General features: G+C 39.5%; 1 protein-coding gene across 1 annotated transcript in view; it reads right to left on the bottom strand.

Annotated features, from left to right (window-relative positions):
* The window catches only part of LOC122809201 (beta-1,4-galactosyltransferase 3-like), a 415,178-nt gene that overhangs the window by 237,688 nt on the left and 157,490 nt on the right, over positions 1-20,000 (bottom strand). The window contains exon 3 of the mRNA XM_044080511.1: positions 8,787-9,022. Within this exon, the coding sequence (XP_043936446.1) occupies positions 8,787-9,022 (236 nt within the window). The remainder of the gene's footprint in view (positions 1-8,786; positions 9,023-20,000) is intronic.

The raw sequence follows: 20,000 nt of genomic DNA, 5'->3' as shown, positions 1-20,000 counted from the left end.
AAGGGTTGTGGACAACTACTGCTCATACATCTTGTGTCCAGATGTCTATGGGACTGGACACTGTGTCGTGCCACCAAGTCTAATCTTTAGAACAGATACTTATCCCATGAGGGATATCCAAAAATTTTGGGGACCAATGACCTCGATTTTTTTGGATTTACAAAAATGAGGTAGGGTTATACATGCAAGGGATACATAGTTTGCAATCCTGAGACTGCCTAGGGTGAGACTGCCTACTAGATATGAGTAGGGGTCACTATGTGCAGATATGGCTGTGCCAAGCTAGCAGCCCGAGTATGGATGGTTTTGGTGGACATTCAGGTGGTGTGCTGTGGAGGGGATGATGGGTATTCAATTATGTATCCAGGTGTGTTGGGGTTGGATGGCTCAGTTCAGGCCAGACCATTATGTGAGCGTGAGCCGGTAACGTTTCTGTACATGTGTATCGCACATTTTAATGTTCATATGTTTGTGAGATTGTGTTCTGCAGTATAGCCTGTCAGGTTGTATTGTGGATGTGAATGTTTGTTCTGTGGTTTTCTTTCTGATTCACCCACTGCTCCCTCATACACCTCCAGTTCACCTATTGTGCATCCGGCCCAGTCTCCCCTTGGCGAATTATTACATTACCCGTCACCCACACCCCCATATTCCACATACACCATCCATCCCTTCCCTGGTTGATGGCCCATGGCACAGACAACAGAACACATTGCGTACACTACATATCTCTGGTACCAATATGGTTGTGGGGATGACCCTAGCATTTTTGATCTTCCACATGCTATAGTCCATGCACATAGGTACACGCAAATACTTATCTTTTATGACATGGTAGGTAGACCCGGGTAATACCCATTCATCTTTGGGCCATCCAAACAAGGACGACTTGGACCACGAATGGGCAGATATTGAGTGACTGCTCTGACCATTGGTAGGGTTGCTACCTTTTCAAATGATCAAAGTGGGACATTTTCAGGACACACATCAGATTTTACAGGCCAACACATACCCACGGTCAGTACAAATAATAGTACTTTAGTTTTATGCCTAAATGAAAGCTTATTGTTGTAGCAGTTTAGTTGCTTATTCTGTTTCTTGTAACATTTAGGTGTTTTACATACAGAATTAAGTATTTTATGGAACTATTACATAAAATATGGGACATAATTATGTCCTACAATCGCAGGACATTTAACATTTTAAATAGTTTTGGTAAGGACACAACTGCCCAAACAGGGACTGTCCAGGGGCGGCTCGTGGCATCGGACTGCCGGACTGCAGCCCCCTCAGCAAAAAAAAGAAAAAGTACCTTTTTCGTAGTGTGACACACTCAATATTATTTTTTTTTTTGTTTACTCTTTCTGTCTCAGCGATTCCTTCCTGCCTCGGCAAGTACACGCATGCGCACTTTAACTGCCTCGGGTTGTGGCGATTTTAAATAACTACTTTTTTTTTGTTTTTGTTGCAGCCCGGTGAGGGAATGAAGGCATCAGTGTGATGCCCAGCAGTCTATGCACTTCCAAACCGCATAGAATTGCAAGGGGTTTGGACTGCGACGTCCGCAGGCACGTACATGACATGCTGGGGCTAAATGCTGCTGATTGGTTGTCGCTCTCTTCCCGGGCTTTATGTGCTGGGAAAAGAGCGAGAATCAAGCAGTTTTCCATTGTGGACATATGTGAGTCAATCAGGGAAGGATAAGGATTTCGATTTACCACCTCCAGTGACTGCAGTAATGAAAAACCTAGAGAGCGAATATGACAGAGAATAAATGGTAGGACAGTAGCCAGCAATGACGTTTAGGCATTTAGCCTGATAATGGAGGAATTGTTTGAACTACTGAGGCCTAAACTAGACATAGGAGGGGAGGTTTTTTTTTAGATAGCTCAAATTTAATTCCCAGAGTTTAGAGTCTAGTGAGGAGAAAGCATTATTGAAACAATGAAGTTTATTTAAAGGTTTCAGTTACGTTGTGAGAAGCTTCAGATGTTATACGAGGCTGTTTTAGTTGATGAGTTTCTCTGTGAGAGGTAAAAATGTTCCACTGAACCAAGTAAGAAGTGTGCTGCCTGTTTGATTTGAAGCCATTTGACATTTTAGCGTATTAGACAGTGGGGTGAATGATGGGAGAATCTGGTAATGAAACTTTCAGTGCTGTTTTTCAATGAAAGAAATTCTACAAAATTAAGCCTGTTCATATTTACTAACTCACTTCATAAATAAAAAAGGAAGTTCAAATATGTCCAGCTAATACAAAAGCAAAGTATTTCTGCACAGTGTTGCCAATTTCATTTTGGCTCAGAGTGTGCTGTTCTCAGACAGATTTGTAGTTTACGTTTAGTATTAGTCAGTCTGTTAACCAACTAAAGCCCACTAAGGTGAAGCATCCTTTGAGGGGTGACCCAGGAGCAGTAGATAGTTAAATGACTTGCACAAAGTAGACAAACAGAGGTGTTGAGAACCAAACTCTGTAGCTCAGGATGAAGCTTGTTAGCAGTTTATAGACTTACTGCTCCATTGTCTAAACTATTGTCTAAACTGCCAGATTTATACTGTCACATCATTAATTTCTCTATATGTCTTACATTAACATACCTTTAATGTAAATGAACATGGATTATTCAAAAAATCTTTTATCTATGGCAATTTCCCTTACAAGTATTCCTAATCATATTGCACTGCTCTGCTTAACTGCTGCATGCAGCAAGCTATATAAAATATCTTTCCCATATCCCTACTTAGCCTGAAAATCTTTCCAGGTAGATAATCCAGGTCAGCAAATGTAATAAATAGATTATTCCTTGGTGGTATGAAGGAGCCTAGTTACCCAGCCATTAAGCAAAGGACTACAAGACTTCTTTACAAACTTAAACCATATTCCCCACCAGCTGACAACCTAACTTCACTCTTCCTAAAGACAGCTGCCACCTCCATAACATACCCGGTATCCATCCTCCTAAAGACAGCTGCCACCTCCATAACATACCCGGTATCCATCCTGATTAACAGCTCAATCCGTGAATCCACTCTCCCAACTCTTAGGAAGAAATTCCACACCATATCTATCCACAAAGCTGGGAACTCTATAGAACTCTCTAATTACCATCCAATTGTCAGACTCTCTCCACTCTTCAAAATTCTCGAGCACTGTGTCCATAAACAAATCCTGTCTTATCTCATACTAGAAAACCTTATCACCCCTAAGCAACACAGCTTTCACCACACCACAGCACCACTGTCACTCTCATCTGCTTTACAAATGCCATCTCTCTAGCCAGAGACAATAATAAATTAGTGCCCTGCCTCTTCCTAGACCTCTCTAAAGCCTTTGACACTGTCTCTGACTCCATCCCCCTTTCTAAACTAACTCAACTAAACCTCTCCCCAACTATTTCCTGGTTTTCCAGCTACCTCACTAACAGACAGCAATCAGTCAAATGGCTCTCAGCCCTGTCTCCCTTTCTCCTCATAAAATAGGTGTCCCACAAGGCTCCATTCTAGGTCCCCTTCTTCTTAACATATTTACTTACCAACTCCATACATCCACTCCTCAGTCATCCCTCATTCAGTATGCAGAAGACTCCAGTGTCATCACCACAGCTGACAATCCCTCTGATCTGCTTTCCCTTACTCACACCTCCTTTAACCTCACTGAAACTTGGCTAACTGACAACCATCTCATATGTAACCCTAAAAAGACAAAACTCCATCTATTCCTACCTATCCAAATCTTTCACAGATTGGGAACTCCAGACTGCTTTGTCAGCAGTCCAGATAAGCCATCTCTGGCCTGCAACCCAGACGTCGAAGACCACACAGAACGGAAGACGTCCAGACTGCAACATCCACAGGCTGGAGCCTGCTCTCGTGGGGGGAGTGGATGTGGATGCTCTCATGGGGAAACTGTTACCATGTGCAGGTCTCATGGGGACTGGAGGAGCCAAACTTGAGATGAAAGAGGTGTGTGTGTGTGTGTGTGTGTGTGTGTGTGTGTGTGTGTGTGTGTGTGTGTGTGTGTGTGTGTGTGTGTATAAAATGCCCCAAGTGCTATATGGTGGTGGGTAGAGAACAGGCATGAACTCTATACCTTGGGCCCAGGTAGCAAGAGCCTGAAGTCCCTACCCACCCCCATTTGTAAATAAATTGCAGATTTTTCCCTCATGATTGTTCTGTTCCTCATAAAATCTATGGTTTCTGTATGTGTCCTTGCAAAGTCAGTAGTGCATTAGTACAGTGGTAGCATTGCTGCCTACCAGCTGCAGGTTCTCTGGTTTGATTCTTGGCTGAGGTGCCTTCTGTGTGGAGTCTGCATGTCCTCCTTGTGTTTGTGTGGGTGTCCTCCCATCTTACAAAAACATGTGTCTGTCTGGGGTATTTCTCCCTGGCCTCTGCTGAAAATTGGCTTTTGTTCCAAGTCAGACTTTCCTGGTTAACAAATGTTAAATAAAAATGACAAGCATTTGAATTTCAGACTTCATATTCTTCAGAAAGTACATGATAACACAAAAGCTTGTATTCTAGCAATTTTATAAGTTTATAAGATGGATATTTTAAATTTGTCCCTATTTCTGGGACTGTATTCCCCCATTATTTGCTTCATCCAGGTTTTTTGTGCTAAGGTTGAGAGCTTTGGTAAGAACTGAATTCACTGAATATGTTTGGGGGCTGTATTCCCCCATTACTGGCTTTGTCCGGATGATTTTTTGCTAAGAGGTTGAGAGCTATAGTGAGAACTGACTTCAATTAATATGTTTGGGGACTGTATTCCCCCATTATTGGCTTTGTTCAGGTGTTTTGTGCTAAGAGGTTGACAGCTAAATGTATTTTCTTTGAATGTAGGTTTCAATGCAGTTTCAATGAATGTGAGTTTTCAAGGTCAGAGAAGTTTTAATGCTAAGTCTTTTTTCATTGTGAGACTGCATTGCTTTGTTTAGCAGATACCTATCAGTGTTTGCGCTGTAAAATGTAAAATAAAACTTTCAAATGAAGTCCGAATCATCACAGAAGTAAAGCAGTATGCACATTAGTGTTTATGGTAAATGGGGTGAAATAGCCAAGCAATGGTTCATTGGAATGGCTGCAGGGGGGAGGCTCTATTCAACCATGATTTTGTGAGGGGGGAAGGTCAGCAAACTCAAAGACAGCCCCGGCTGAACTATACCTCTCAACTGTCAAGATTTTTGCAGAATGAATAGATTTTTGCTTCTTATTTTTGGTTTGTTCCTCATAAAATTTGTGGTTTTCTGGCAAATCATTTAGGAATAAAGTCACTAACTAATGACAGACACTGAGTTTTAGACTTCATAACCTTCAGAAAAATGCACGCTAAAGCAAGACCTGTTATTCTATCAACTTCTGAGTTTATACAAGAGCAATTTTTAGTACTGTTTACATGTCCCCCCAATATATTTGGCCTTCTCCAGATTTCCTGCATTAACAGGTTGAGAGGTATGGTCTTACCTCTCAACCTCAGAGCAAGAAATCTGGGCAAAGCCATTCACAGAAGTGGGACAAAGGCCCCAAAATAAGGACAATTTTTAAATATTTCTCTTATAAACTTAGAAAGATAATATAATAGTAGGTTTTGCATAGTATGAATTTTCTGAAGGGTATGAAATTTGAAACAGAAATGTCTGTCATTATTTTCTAACTTCAGTCTTTAATGATTTGCCACTAATTTGCCAAAAAAAACACAATTTTATGAAAATGGATCAAAAATGCAATGCAAAAATATAAAATAGCCACACAATACAGCTGGGAATCTGTCAAAGAAGGGACACTTTTTAATATTTGTACTGCTAACTTGAGCAGCTGACCAAATAAAAGAATCGGCATGCATTTCTGAAATAAAAGTAATCTATAACTCTGATTATTACAGTTATTTATTAATTGTAAACCCTCCATGTTTTCTTCCAAAATTGCCATTTTGCGGAGGGATTAATAGGGGAAGAGCAACATTTTGAGCCAAAATCGTGGACAGTTGAGAGGTTTGGATATGTCTAATTCTATAAAGCAATTTATGTGTCAGGGCCATCACTGTCAGCCAGAGACATTTCAAATTGTGACATACTTGTTGCACCCCACTCCCCCATGTAGTGACTCTGGATGTGTCGAACCAAGGCAAAGTTATGCAGTGTAAATGTGCAGAGTATCCCCCCCATCCAAGGTAGACACAAGTACTAGAGTGGCTTTTCATCTGTCCTTGATTTTTGCAGAATGGTCTGGTTTCTGTCATATTTTTTGTACTGTTGATTTATGCTTATTACTCAAAGTGCCTGTTGCTCTGTGTTTAAGTAGCAATACTTTAATGACCATCCGGTAAGCGTGGCCGAGATCGTAAGATGCAAGTAAGCTTTAATAAGCATGCTGTTAAAGAATTGCCAACACTGAAAGCCTTTCTGTTGTTGCCATGTAGAGAATACTTAACTAGATAATGTATAAGCCTTGGGTATTGAAATGCATATGACAGTATTTGTAATAAAGGACAGGATTACATTATTTTAAGAAGCTCATTACACTTGGGGACTTCCAGTCATCTCTGCAGGCTTTACCCGTAAATAAACAGAATGCCAATCGTGTGGTCCATAACCTGTACAGTAATCCTTTAAAGCAATGTATCTTGAGCTTATTTCTTGTTTGCTTTTCATTTTTTACTTTGATCATGTTTTCCCCATGAAACAAGTAGATAGTTGTCAGGCAGCAGGTCTTTTTTTGGATAAGAAATATTTTTACAAGTGGGGGCATCAGAGATTTCTACTTTCAGCATGTTACTTGGTACTTTAATAAACTGATTATAAATTATAATTCGAACTGCACTGCAAGAAGTGGTTTGAGTTGAGTGCTGCTTGTTTTTCTTATACTTGATTTTGACTGGCATTCCATTAATGTATTTTAAAAAGTAATTTATTTTTTCATGCCTCACAACCTTTTTGTTTCCATCTACATATTAAGTAAGCTGTCATGCAGCCAATGCATTGAAATATTTTTATTCTTCTACACTTCATTTTGTCTTGGACTCTCATAATGACGGTTTGGTACCCAGGGCAGTGTATTTAGTTAGTTTTTGTGGTTTTGAGCATAGCTCCTCTCCTTTCTTGTTGGCCACACCCTTTCCCATTGACCACACCCATTAAGCTGTCTCCTGCAGCCCCCCTTTAATTTGAAGTCACCAGCCGCCACTGGGACTGTCCCTCACAAAGTGGGACAGGTGGTAACCCTAACCATTGGGCTAGGCTTAGCAAAGGGCAGCGGCATACCAACATGCTGCGTTTTGCTTCCACTTCGTATTTTAAATGTCATTTGTTCGAGGGATGGGGACTCAATATTCGGGAAGCGTTATTAAATACTCCAGTTTTACAACAGTGGTTCGCTATTTTGTCCAGACAAACTGTCAGCCTTATTTTATTGGATCTATTTCTTGGAACTCTTATTTGGTGGTTCTCATACCCTTATTTGGGTCTCTAAGAGTGAATTTGTGTGGTTTTTTGTACTGTTTTGCACTCTTACCATCCTTACGTTGTTCTGACTCAATATTCAGCTATGTGCCTTTGTGTTTACTTTTTATTTTGGTGTTTGCAAAACTGTCTTGTATGCTTTGCATACATTTCAGTATCCACAGACACTGACAAGAGTGATTATTATTAGAGGCAAGCTGTACTAGTCAGCATTTTAGGTTGCACGTCTGCAGCCGACATGTTCATGCCTCCGTGCAGCGCTTAGACAAGCCCCCTGCACTCGCGCATGTTTCCTATGCACATGGACGTTGTGGCAGATCGCATTCATTAACATGCCTGTGGTGCTGCTGCACCATCTCTATGCCACACGGTTGGTGCAAGGCTAACGCCATCCTTGTGCCAAGCTTCATGAATCCCGGGGATAGTGAATAATAGAACCGTTAATGCCTGCAGACTAAACAGGATTTCTGAAATACTGCATCAATGGAGAAAATAAATTAAATAAAGAAATCCAAAATAATAGCTGACAAATTCAGACTACACATGAAACTCAAACTAGGTTCATAAAATATAAAAAAAGCCATAATGTATTCACAAGTATTGCTCTGAAGTTCTCAGTTCTTGGACCTAGCACCAGTATCCACTTTAGTGCTATATTACTCGGCAAACCACATAACCAGAGAGGGTTTCCATATAGGTTGCATCTTGTAGAAAGACAGTGCTGACCCCAGTAAATAGCAAAAACAAGACATGAAACAGCTTTGTTTCAACTCCTGTTTCTGTCTGCTAAAGTACACAAGCTACTTTAGGTACAGCTGCTTCCCTTAGAGAGGAAATGTGTGACGATATCAACCACTTCTCCACTGCATTACTGGATTTCAAAGTCAGAACAGCACATTGCATTTTTTTTTAAATCTTACTTTCATTTAATTTGCAGTACATGGAGAAGATAAATATGCATGCACTACAAAAATTATGAGTGGGTAGATGATTGTAGCCCTGCATTTTACATTCTCAATGTAGATACCAACATTCGGTGAATTTTTTGACATCATGTCTTGAACATATAATAAACCGGTTACAGCTGCCGACCCACTTATAATCCTCTATATTATATTACATACAAAAATAATATCAGAATTTGAAGTGAATTTGCAGACTTTCACAAAAATTCAGAGAAAACAGAATGTATCACTCTCATTGTTCAAACTTAAAAAACATTAGCTTTCCTGTTTATCAAAACATTGAAGTGCTCAGGAAAAGCTCTTTTAAAAGATACAACTCTTTTGATGGAGATTTTCCTAACAAAGCATGGCAGATGACATATACCTGTTCGATGACAAATATCCTGTACTTGAGCTGCTGCCGTTGGAGAAATGGATGCAAATGGTAAAGTAGATAAGTAAGGTGCTCCATTCGGTTTCGATGTGGGATTATAATTGCAATTTTGTATGTGGCTGTGCAGTTAGGTGGGCTATAACTTCCACCTCTCCTCACTAAAAGATGTTTTTGTTCTACCTGCTTCATATTCAACCAGAGTGGAAAAGATATATTGAGAGGTCCACCTGCAAAACAAAGATACAGAGGAAACATTAGTGCCACATTCTATAAATGCAGTCTACCTTTACCAAAACTTTCACGATGCACGGACTACTTATGAATTATTAAAACACGGTGTCTTGCCTGCAAGGGAGCAAGCATTCCAAACACAAAGCAATAACTTTGTGAACTTTATAACTCCAGTCAGAAATACAGAATCACCTCAGTTAAGAACTTTAGTCAATCACTGCAGATGGACCTCAGCTACGGTATTTGTGGAAAATAAGGTAGTGTGTTAACAGAATGGTGGTTGAGACCATTTGAGTTGGAAAAAGATGTAGGTTTCCTATATAAATTTATATTACATTTCTGATCATCCATTTCCTGAAGGAGAAGAAAGACAAGCTATTCAGTCTGACAAGCATAAATTTTATAAGTAAACTAAGTAATACATCTACTGATAGAAAGATGTTTAAAGAATTCCAAAACAGCAAATATATATTTTCAACAGCAATGTTTCTTATTGTATAATTTTCCATTTTTCCTTTTAATCCAGGCAGGTCTAAATGGCATTTGGATTTACAACTAGATATTACAGTGTGTTTTTCAATCTGTAAATTAATTTTATTTAGAACATTTAGACACTCACCATTGAACCAAACATCCTATTCATGGGTGAATTTAAACTACTACTCATGTAGACTGGGAAACATACACTGCCTCATACTTATACGCACAAAGATTTGAGGACTTTATTAATACAAATATCTTTGACTAGGTTCAAACATACTGGACCTGGTACTCTCCAATATGGCAGAGTGCTGCACCCCCCACCATGTCACATCCTCACTGGTGAGGTCAGAGAACAAAGCTGTCTCTTTCAAAATAAAAATCAGTTTGAGAAAACCCCAGCAAATCCTGCTACAGCTTAGGACTATTCCAAAGCAAACTATATTCTATTAAGCGATAGCTTGTCAAAATTCATTGCCCATCTCAACCCTGAGTTCAGAGCAGCTTAGGCAGAATTGTTCAGAGTCCCTGTGCAACTATGTAAATGGCTGTATAAGGGCTGCTGTACTTACTAGAAGTAAGTCCAAAGCAAACTCTAAAAACAAGCCACAGAAGTGGAATCCTCACCTTAAGAGGGTATATAACAAAAGGAAAATAGTCATGACTAAAATCAGGAAGAACAACTCCCATAATGATGAATGCTCTCTAGTTAAACTAAACAGCAAACTAAGATGACTAATTAAGTCCAAAAAAGCCAGTTATGAGGTCAGGATAGCTTCACAGGCTAAAGACAACCACAAGGCCTTCTACAGCTATGTGCGAAACCTCCAAGGCAGCACAAATCAGAGTGCCAAACTGCTGGTCAGTGGTGCCACCTACACTGAGCAGAGCAACATAGCAAATTTGCTGGCAAACAGATTCAGCTCAGACCTTACCCCTCCATTCTACCCATCCCTCCCACCATGAAATACCTGCAATGCTAACCCTCAGCAACCACTATTAACAGGGAACAGGTCCTAGTGACACTCGCTAAGGCCAAAAACACAGCTTCATTGAGCACAGACAATATCCCAGGATGCCTACTAAATAACTTGAAACATGACCTATCAAGACCATTGGGCCACTTTTCAGTTATAGCCTCAAAACAGGCTTTGTACCACAAAAACAGAGGACTGCAACAGTTATCAGATTTCACAAGAGTGTACCATCAATTGACCCCAGAAACTACAACTCTATTAGTTTTATTAGTCTAATATGCAAAGCTATGTAAAGAATTATCATGGAAATGATCAACAAAGACATAGGCAATCTTCAGACTCTGGACCCAACACAGTTTGACTTTGTCAAGGGAAGGTCATGCCTATTAAAAATGGACTTCTCTGAGAAGGATGCTGAGGCAATGGAAAAGGGGAAAATGATGCATACTGCATACCTGGACCTGGATAAAGCACTCGATACAATACTCACCCAGGTATAGTTGACAAACTCACCAAACTGGGCAGAAACACCCTACATAACTTGCTGGATTGCCAGCCGGATCACATACATGATCCAGAAAACCAGAATTGGTGAGACCACATCCACAAAGAGACTGGTCACCAGTGGGGTACATGAGGACTCTGTGCTGGGACCACTGCTATTGGGCATCTACTTCTCAGAGGTAAGGGCTAATGTCAAGAGCCAATGGCTGACCAAGTTTGCAGATGACTGCAAGTTGGGAGTTACTATAGTTTACACCATGACATAAATATCATACAAGAGGATGTAACACAGACAAACACAGATAAATAACTTGTGCCAAAGTCATGGATTAAAACTCAATCCCAAGAAATGTATTATAGTGCCTTTTGGGAAAATGGACACCTAGGCTAATTACTTCATTGATAATGCACCCCTAAGTGTTGATCTGAAAGTCAGGGATGTGAAAACGTATGCAGACAACAATTTAGACTTTGACCAACATGTGGCCAAGGTAGTAAGAAAATCATTCTATGTCACCCAACTTAAGAGTAAAGGCATGGCATCCATAGTTCCACTTTATTTGGCCTTTATCAATCCTATCATTTGTTTTAAAATTTTCTTTTTTCAGTCTTAGAAATAGTTAAGCTAGATGCAAGGGGAGGAGGTTTTAAGAATTTTTTAGAACAATGAGAAACCTGGTGGCAGATACAACTTCAGGCAGATAAAACAGCAGGAGTGAATGAAGTTATTGATATCAAATGTTTTTTGAAATATAGGAAATTGTAAGTAAATAAATAATGTTTTAATAGGCTTAAGATTTTAAATTTCACTGAGGCACTTTAAATGGAAATTGGTTAATGGTGTGATGTAGTGAAGTGTTAATGAGTACGTATATATAAGTATGGAAGTTTTTAAGTGCTGTTTTTAGTTCTGAAGAAGTCTCAAGATGAAATGAGTGAAAATAAAGTATACGCTAAAGAAGTTTGGTTATTGTTTCATTCCTCGTGCCATCACCAGTATTTTGGTTTTGCTTGTGGTTTTTATACTGGTTGAAGTGTTCCTGTGGTTCGTGATTATCCTAGTATATACTTATGAACCGATGAACTTGTGTAGATTACTTTACAATGGGAAATGTTACCATCTGTCAATAAATTACTGGTAGAGACACATTTCTACTTCATTTTTAACTTTTTTAAATTATTATTTAAAAATGACTGCCCTTCTTTTGCTACAAAACTGAAAATCAAATCTAACACCGCATGCTAATATCCTATAGCCAAGGCACCATCTCCCTACACAGACTTCTGCTTATCTTAGTAATAGGAAAAAGGCATTTAAAAAAGTTGCATTTGCCTCCAATTCATAATTCTGCAATCATGAAGAAGTCAGAGTGCAACTTCCAAACCAACTTCAAGAACTTTAGAAACGTAGGTACTTGCACCATAATGGATATGTATCATCTCCATGATGCAGGGAGAACTGTAGCCCTTGCTGTAACCTGGCTAATCTGAGTTTGAATGGCTAGAACTAGCCAGTTACAGTATGAGGACCCTTGCACAGATTTGCTGCTCCTTGGCCATGGGGCATTCTTAGCCTGTATAGTATATATGCTGTTCTCGTATAGAAATATGAAGCCTGCCTGGTGACAGGACATGCCTGGGTATGTCCCTACATGTGAAGCCTCATACTATGACGGAGTAGTAAATTATATGATGATACAGTTTCAGTGCAACAACTTACCCCACGATACAAAAAAAATAGGCAAATTAATTAACTGTAAATTTACTGTATAAGCTGCATTGTAAAACACATAAATATTGTGCTTCTTAGTTATACACAAGTCATAATAAGTGTTACTTCTTGCATATGGCACAGGCACATATGTTGCTCATCCTTCACTACTCCCTAGAACCTTAGCAATCCTTTTGATGGATAAATACCAAACATACTGTACTACTACTGTAAAACTGTAACAAATGTACGATATGTGTTCGTTATCTTTGCCTTGTGACTAAAATAATGAAAGACAATTCTCCCTGAACCAACCTAACTGCCTAGTTAACAAAAAACAAACAAATAATTGAATACATGTTATTTAATTTTTTTGAAATTGTTGTAGTGTTTATTTTTATTGTTTTCTCTGTCTGGCTCCTTTGTTTGGATTTGTGTTATATTATGATCTCTTATAATGTACTGTATACAGATATTTACAAACAGAGGCGTCATAAGAACATTATATCTAAACACAAATTTCTTTCACTTTGCCTATCGTCACCTATTAGGTATTCTGATATTGAGCCAGTTGCATGCACACACTTTTTTCCTTACCTCAGAAAAATAATTAATGACACATGGACTGTTTCTTGAAACAAAAATCATGGATTCCTGTATAACAGAGCAAACTACAGCAGGAAGTGATGATCACTGATAGCTTTTTTCAGAGTAAGCAAATGCTTAGACTTTGTGAAATAACTGTTTATTTTTTTCTGAAATTTGATGACCTTGAATTCTTTTGTGAAAATGTAGTGAAGTTGTGGGTGGCCTTACCCCACATGGCGGGGGCTGATATCTGCCATACGCAAGGGATAGCATACTTTATTTGGCCAGTATTGTGCAGTGATAGAGCACCAGACTCCCACGTACAGGTTTGTGAGTTTGAGGCCTGAAGGCCCACATTTTTTTTTTTATTATTTTATTATACTGTCAGTTGGTACAGAGGTTAAGGTTACAAGTTGTAGTACAGAGTTTGACTCACTCAGTCTACTGTGTGACTTTGAGTATGGCACATAACCAAACATTGCTCCAGAGTCATCCCTGAGAGGGGACTGTGCGTCCAGTGGGCCTATATGGTTAATAAATGGGTATAATTATTATTATTATTATTACTGTTTTGTTTGAGGTGGTCTTACTTGATTTCAGTGAATTGTTCTTCTAGCTGTAGCTTGTACCATGAAAATGGAGATGAAGTTTAATTTAAGTATCCCTAAACCATGCTTTCTCACTAAAAGTACATATTCAGCTTCCTAGTCAAGCTTCATTTATCTGTTTATTACTTATGTATGGTAACTGGGAGAGTGTAACCATGGCCGGTCTTAAGCATAGGCCAACTAGGCATCCGCCTAGGGCACCGTACAGGCCAGCCTCGTAAAGGGAGAAATTCTTTACTTATTTATTTATTTTTTTATTTTAATTAATTTAGTTAGTCCATTCTTTCTTTTCGGCGCCTGCTGAAGGGCACTGAATCACAGGGCAAGGGGTAAGAGCTCCAGCCCACTTTTACAGCTGCAGGTTGATCTCGGTATTAGCGTCTTCTCCTTTAAGGAGGATCATGCGTGCACATGCCAAGTGGAAGTAAATACATTTTGCAGTCGCATGCAAAATTTAAGCTAGCAGTTCCGTTAAGAAGGGGTTAAGTCTGTGTGTGGTCATGTGACTGCTCGGTTTAGAAAGAAGGTAAGTGTATGTGTGTGTAATGTAAACCGTTCGCTTCTGTATGCGAGAGAAAGTGTGTGCATGTGTATGTATCTATGTATATATATATATATATATATATAAAATTTAAATTAGCCATTCTGTTTGTATGAGAGATAAAGTGCGTGTGTGTGTGTGTGTGTGTGTGTGTGTGTGTGTGTGTGTGTGTGTGTGTGTGTGTGTGTGTGTGTGTGTGTTTGTTACTGTGTGAGAGAGTAGGCGTGTGTTGCTGTATGAGAACAGAGAGAAGGTAGGAGTGAGTTTCTGTATGAAAGAGAAAGTGCATTTCTGTGTGTTGTGTGAGAGAGTAGGAGTGTGTGGAATTTAAACTAGTCGTTAGCTGCTGCTGTATGAAAGAGAAGGTATGTGTGTATTGGTATGTGAGAGGGTAGCTGCTTGTGAGTCTGTGTGCGTGTGTGTGTGTGTGTGTGTGTGTGTGTGTGTGTGTGTGTGTGTGTGTGTGTGTGTGTGTGTTGAACGTAACTTCTCAAATGTCCAGATTTAGGATCATAGTTCTCATAAAATTTGTGGTTTTGTGGCAAATCAGCGAGGAATGAAGTCACTAAATTATGAGATATATGAGTTTTCTAGCAACTTGCTCTTTAAAAAGAGCAATGATTAAAATCTTTCCCAATTTTTTCCGTCCATTGCATCCACATTATTTTAAGCTTTGTTGAGATTTCTTACACTAAGAGGTTGAGATATATGCATACCTCTCAGCTGTCCAGGTTTTTGCCTCACATTTTTGGCTTATTCCTCATAAAATTTGTGGTTTCTGACAAATCACTGATGACTGAAATAACCAAATATCATACATTTGAGTTTCAGTTTTCATTTCCTTCAGAAATGCATGCTAAGACAAATTATGTTATGCTAGCAACTTTATAAGCCTGTAAGAGCAATATTTATAATCTGTCCCTGTCTGGGGGCCTTTGCCCCCCCAACCATTATTTTAGGCTTTGTTCAGATTTCCTGTGCTGAGATTTGTTCAGATTTCTTGTGCTAAGAGATTGAGAGATATGGAGGCGTGGTATGTAATGCTCCTAGTTGCCGATTATTTGGTGCATTTTAAGGGTGCCCTCCTTTGTATAAGATGCCTAGTAACTATTAATTTGCTGTTGGTTTCTCAGTCATTCTCTATTGCAGTATTACCAACTTACCAATTTTTTTCTTTAATTCTTCAAGGGCAGCAAGCACTGCATTTGTAGATGAAACAGTAAAATGTAAAGTTGTTTGCCAGTAACATCCTCCTCTTTAGTTACACATTTCTTTTACTGTAGAATTATTCGAATGAATTTTACTTCTGCAGAACTTTGTGCTTAATGATGATATGGTGGATTGTAATGACAGAAGTCTGAGTGCCATTTTATGGTTGAAAATTTCTGAAATGGGTAGTTTTGTCATTATTGGTTGATATATTTTGTTTAATTGCTTATTAAAAGAATGTTTAAAACTACAAATTTAAAACACATTCTAACAAGTGGTGTTGTGTTGTACAAGGAATATAATCAGGAAGGTGAATCAAAGAACAAATACATGTATGCATGGCCGTAAAAATGCGTGCAAGGAGCCTGTTTTGTAAACAGCCCAAAGGTAAACAATCTGTCACTGACCAGAAGCATTTTCTATGAATGTGGGTTTTCATGCTGTCTCAATGAACGTGAGTTTAAAAGGCATGGAATTTTACTGCTCATGATAAGCCTGTTTTCACTAAGAAACTGTGTTTGTTTAGCAAATGGCTATCTGTGTTTGTGCTGTTTTGTTTCAATTTCTGTAATCATGTGTGAGTGTGACCATATATTCTTCAAAGGATTAGCTCTTCACCTAAGGGAAGATTTTCTGCCTTAAACCCACTAAGTACAGTAATGAACTTTACTCCACTCCCATGACCTAGAAATAAATTAAACTGTTAAATGAAGAATGGGAGAATGAATGAATCACTCTTAATATAGTGAAAAATTTGTGACACATAGAGTCACGGTTAGTTAGCATTTCCTAACAAAGTTTATATTAAATATAAAGCCAGATAAAAAAAAAACATTACATAAATAAATAAATTAGGATCCGGGGTGGTACAGTGGTAGCTTTGTTGCCTCACAGCAAGAGGTTCTCCCGTTCGATTCTCGGCTGGAGTGCGGGGAGTGCCTTCTGTGCGGAGTCAGCATGTTCTCCCCATGATCAAGTGGCGTTCCGAAAGACATGCGTGAATGGGCGTGCCTTCATTGAAGGTAGGGCATCAAGCTGGCAACTTGGCACCGTAAAAATCTACTACCAATCATTAGTGGACCGGAATTCTGCTGTGGCGACCCCTAACCGGGAAAAGCCGGAAAGACAAACAACATAAATAAATAAATTAGAATAACAGCAGATTAACAGTGACGACAAATCCTTTCTGAGGTTTAAAAAGATAAATATCTAAATTTGTTATGGTGTTATCTGGGCATGTTGTACCTTGGCTACAAGGGACAACAGCCTTAATCCTGTACAACAACTACAAGACTGCATGCTAAGTCATTAGAATTGAACGAAAAGTTCTGAAATGGGTAGTTTTGTCATTTATTTGTTCGTATATTTTGTTTCACTGCTTAATGGAAAAAAATGTTCAAAACTACAAACTAAAAATGTGCTTTAATAAATATTGCTGTATTTAACAAGAACTACATTATATTTGGAAAGTATTTAAATAACATTTGTATTTATGAATGGTCATAAAAAGTATGCAGGGGCCCATGGTTTTAAAACAGCCTAGGGATCAAAGTATACTTACTCTGCTACTAACCAAGTGCATTTTCAAAGAATGTGAGCTTTAATGCATTTTCAATTAATGTGAACCTCAATGTAAGAGAAGTTTACTATTGCTCATTCTGTTTCTGTTTTTAAAAATGTGCAATTGTTTTGTTTAGCAAATGGCCATCAGTGATTGTGTTGCACTATTTGAAAGAATCATTAGTAGCACAACATAAAGGCACACTAGCATTTGGTGCAGAAAGCTGTGGGTTCTACTCCCACATCATGTAAATGGATTGTTGCTACTGCAGTGTACTTTAAGGGGTGGGAGTGGGGGCTGCTGCACTCCTCACTGTGTCCTCCTTCAGATGAAATTTCATACTCAGGCCTCTTCTACTTGTATTGATGATAGCTGCTGTGAGATCTCTTACATCCATTTACACTATAAAAAAGTAGGGGTAAATTCCCCAGTCCCTGGCCAAATATTTCCTAGTAGTATAAAGACCAACAAGGGTCTCTCTTGAAAAGAGGCTACTAGCCTAGTGGGACTAACCTGGCTAACAAAGGCTAAATAAAAACTAGCCAGCTTTTTAGTTTTAGCACTCAAATCTGTTTTCTTTGAGCTCAGCACTTGTTCAGAACTCATTGTAAGCACTAAATAAGTTACAAATTACTATAGCACTCAATTTTCCTCACTAGTCTAGAGGAAAACAGTTTTTAGTACTTAATAAATAAGCACCTATTCAGGCATGTCTAAAGGTCAGCTCCCGGTGTTTTCTCCTGTCTACCTGATGAATCTGGGCATTTTGGAACAATGCAGCAATTGCCTCATGTGCACAGACAACCCTCTCCTCTTACCACCCAACACTATGACCTGTGAGAGATGCACTTATATAGCCAAACTGGAAGCAAAGCTCTCTTCACCAAAGACTGGCCTAGACAGTCAAGAGGAGAAGGTAAACACTTGCACAGCACCACACTCATCACATAGCCCCTCAAAACCTACACCACCAAAACACACACACAGAAGCACAAAACACACACCTACATTCGCGGAGGCTCTCAGTACAAATCTGCCCAAACAACAGAGACCTCCAAAGCAGAAATGCAAGCAACCTCCACCCCCCAACATAACCCAAATGACACATAGCTCACATACTCAGTGTGCTACTCAACTACAGTCCATAAGGCATAACGTACCCAACACTCTAGTCATAGGTGACTCTATTGTCAGGCACACTGATGTTCCACTCACCAGGCTAAACAAGGAAAAAGTTATTGTCAGCTGCCTGTCAGGTGCCGGGATCTGCCACATAATGCACGCACTCAGGTCACTCCACAAGTACAAATATGACTCTGTCATTGTCCATGTTGGTGTGAATGACCTGAGACATACCTCCCTGGACTACATGAAAAGAGGCATGGAGGAGCTCTCCAATCTTGTAGCCCAGGCAGGTATGACCCTAGCCCTGAGTAGCATCCTGCCATCACCCAGAATGATACCACAGTACAAGGACAAAATGATTGATTTTAACAATTGGCTAAGCTTCTGGTGTCATTCTAAGGGAATCCAGTATCTGTCTGCCTGGGATGACATGATCGACAGACCACACTGCTTTTCCAGAGATGGTCTGCACCTGTCACCCTTGGGATTCCAGTTACTGGCAAAGGCTCTTGCCACCCCTGTAGTGCCTTTTTTGGGCAAGGTTCAAATGACAAATTCACTACCCTAACAGGTACAAGCAAGCAAAATTTGAGGGTAATGCTACTCAATGCTAGAAGTCTAAACCTCAAAATGCACTCACTCGAGGCACTCCTTAAATGGAGAACATTGATATCTGTACAGTGAAAGAGACCTGGTTCAAAGCTCCAGAGAGCACCCCTGCATTACCAGGCTATAATTCATACCACACCTTTCGGCCATCAAACCCGGACCGAAACACTAAAGGTGGAGGCGTGTCCATATTCATTAAGGATATCCACATCTCCAAGCTAATTGCTCAGCATAATGCATCCGAGATTATCCAAGTTCAACTAACTCTGGGCAAAACCGCAATCCAGATTGTAGCTTGCTACAGACCCCCCACCATGCCCCAGGATTCCCACTCCTCTTTTCTTGATACACTGGAAAATATTAACGTACAACCCAACACTCTAATAATGGGTGATTTCAACTACCCTACCATTAACTGGGAAAATTACTCATGTAACAACTCATTTGCTCAATGTTTTCTGGAAATCATCAATGCCAATGCCTTGGATCAACTTATCCACACCCCCACCAGGGGCAGCAATATCCTAGACCTGGTCATCACCAACATGGGTGACTGGTGTTCCACACCAGAGGTCAGCTCCTCGTTGGTCAGATCTGACCACAAGCTAATCCCCCTTGACATCCACATCCTGCTCCCACCCCCCATTAGGAAAACAACCATAAAAAATTTCTCCAAAGCCAACTTCACGCTTCTTAAGACAGAAGTGGCAAACTTCACGACACCCATGCAGATGGACAATAGAGGTACGACTGCTGACTCCTACACAAATGCACTTTATAAGCACTTACACAAGTGCATGGATCGTGCTATCCCTAACAGAACCAAGATGCTATCCTCAAAAAAAAGGAAACCAATGTGGTGGTCTTCTGCCATAAACAAACTCTACAACAGAAGAAAGAAACTGTTGCAAAAAAATAGTAAAATCCCATGATTGGAGGAACTCCCTGGTCAGCCTCAGTAAGAAGTTGGGATCCCTCATAAAATCCTCCAAAGCTAGTTATGAAAACAAAATTGCCACTGATTCTAAAGACAACCACAAAGCATTCTATAGCTATGTCAA

The sequence above is a fragment of the Protopterus annectens genome, chromosome 8.part0 (genome assembly GCF_019279795.1).
Source record: "Protopterus annectens isolate FY-2018-M chromosome 8.part0, PAN1.0, whole genome shotgun sequence".
In the NCBI taxonomy this organism is placed as follows: Eukaryota; Metazoa; Chordata; order Ceratodontiformes; family Protopteridae; genus Protopterus; species Protopterus annectens.
The sequence above is the reverse complement of the archived record's forward strand: the minus strand, read 5'-3'. Positions and strand labels throughout refer to the sequence as shown.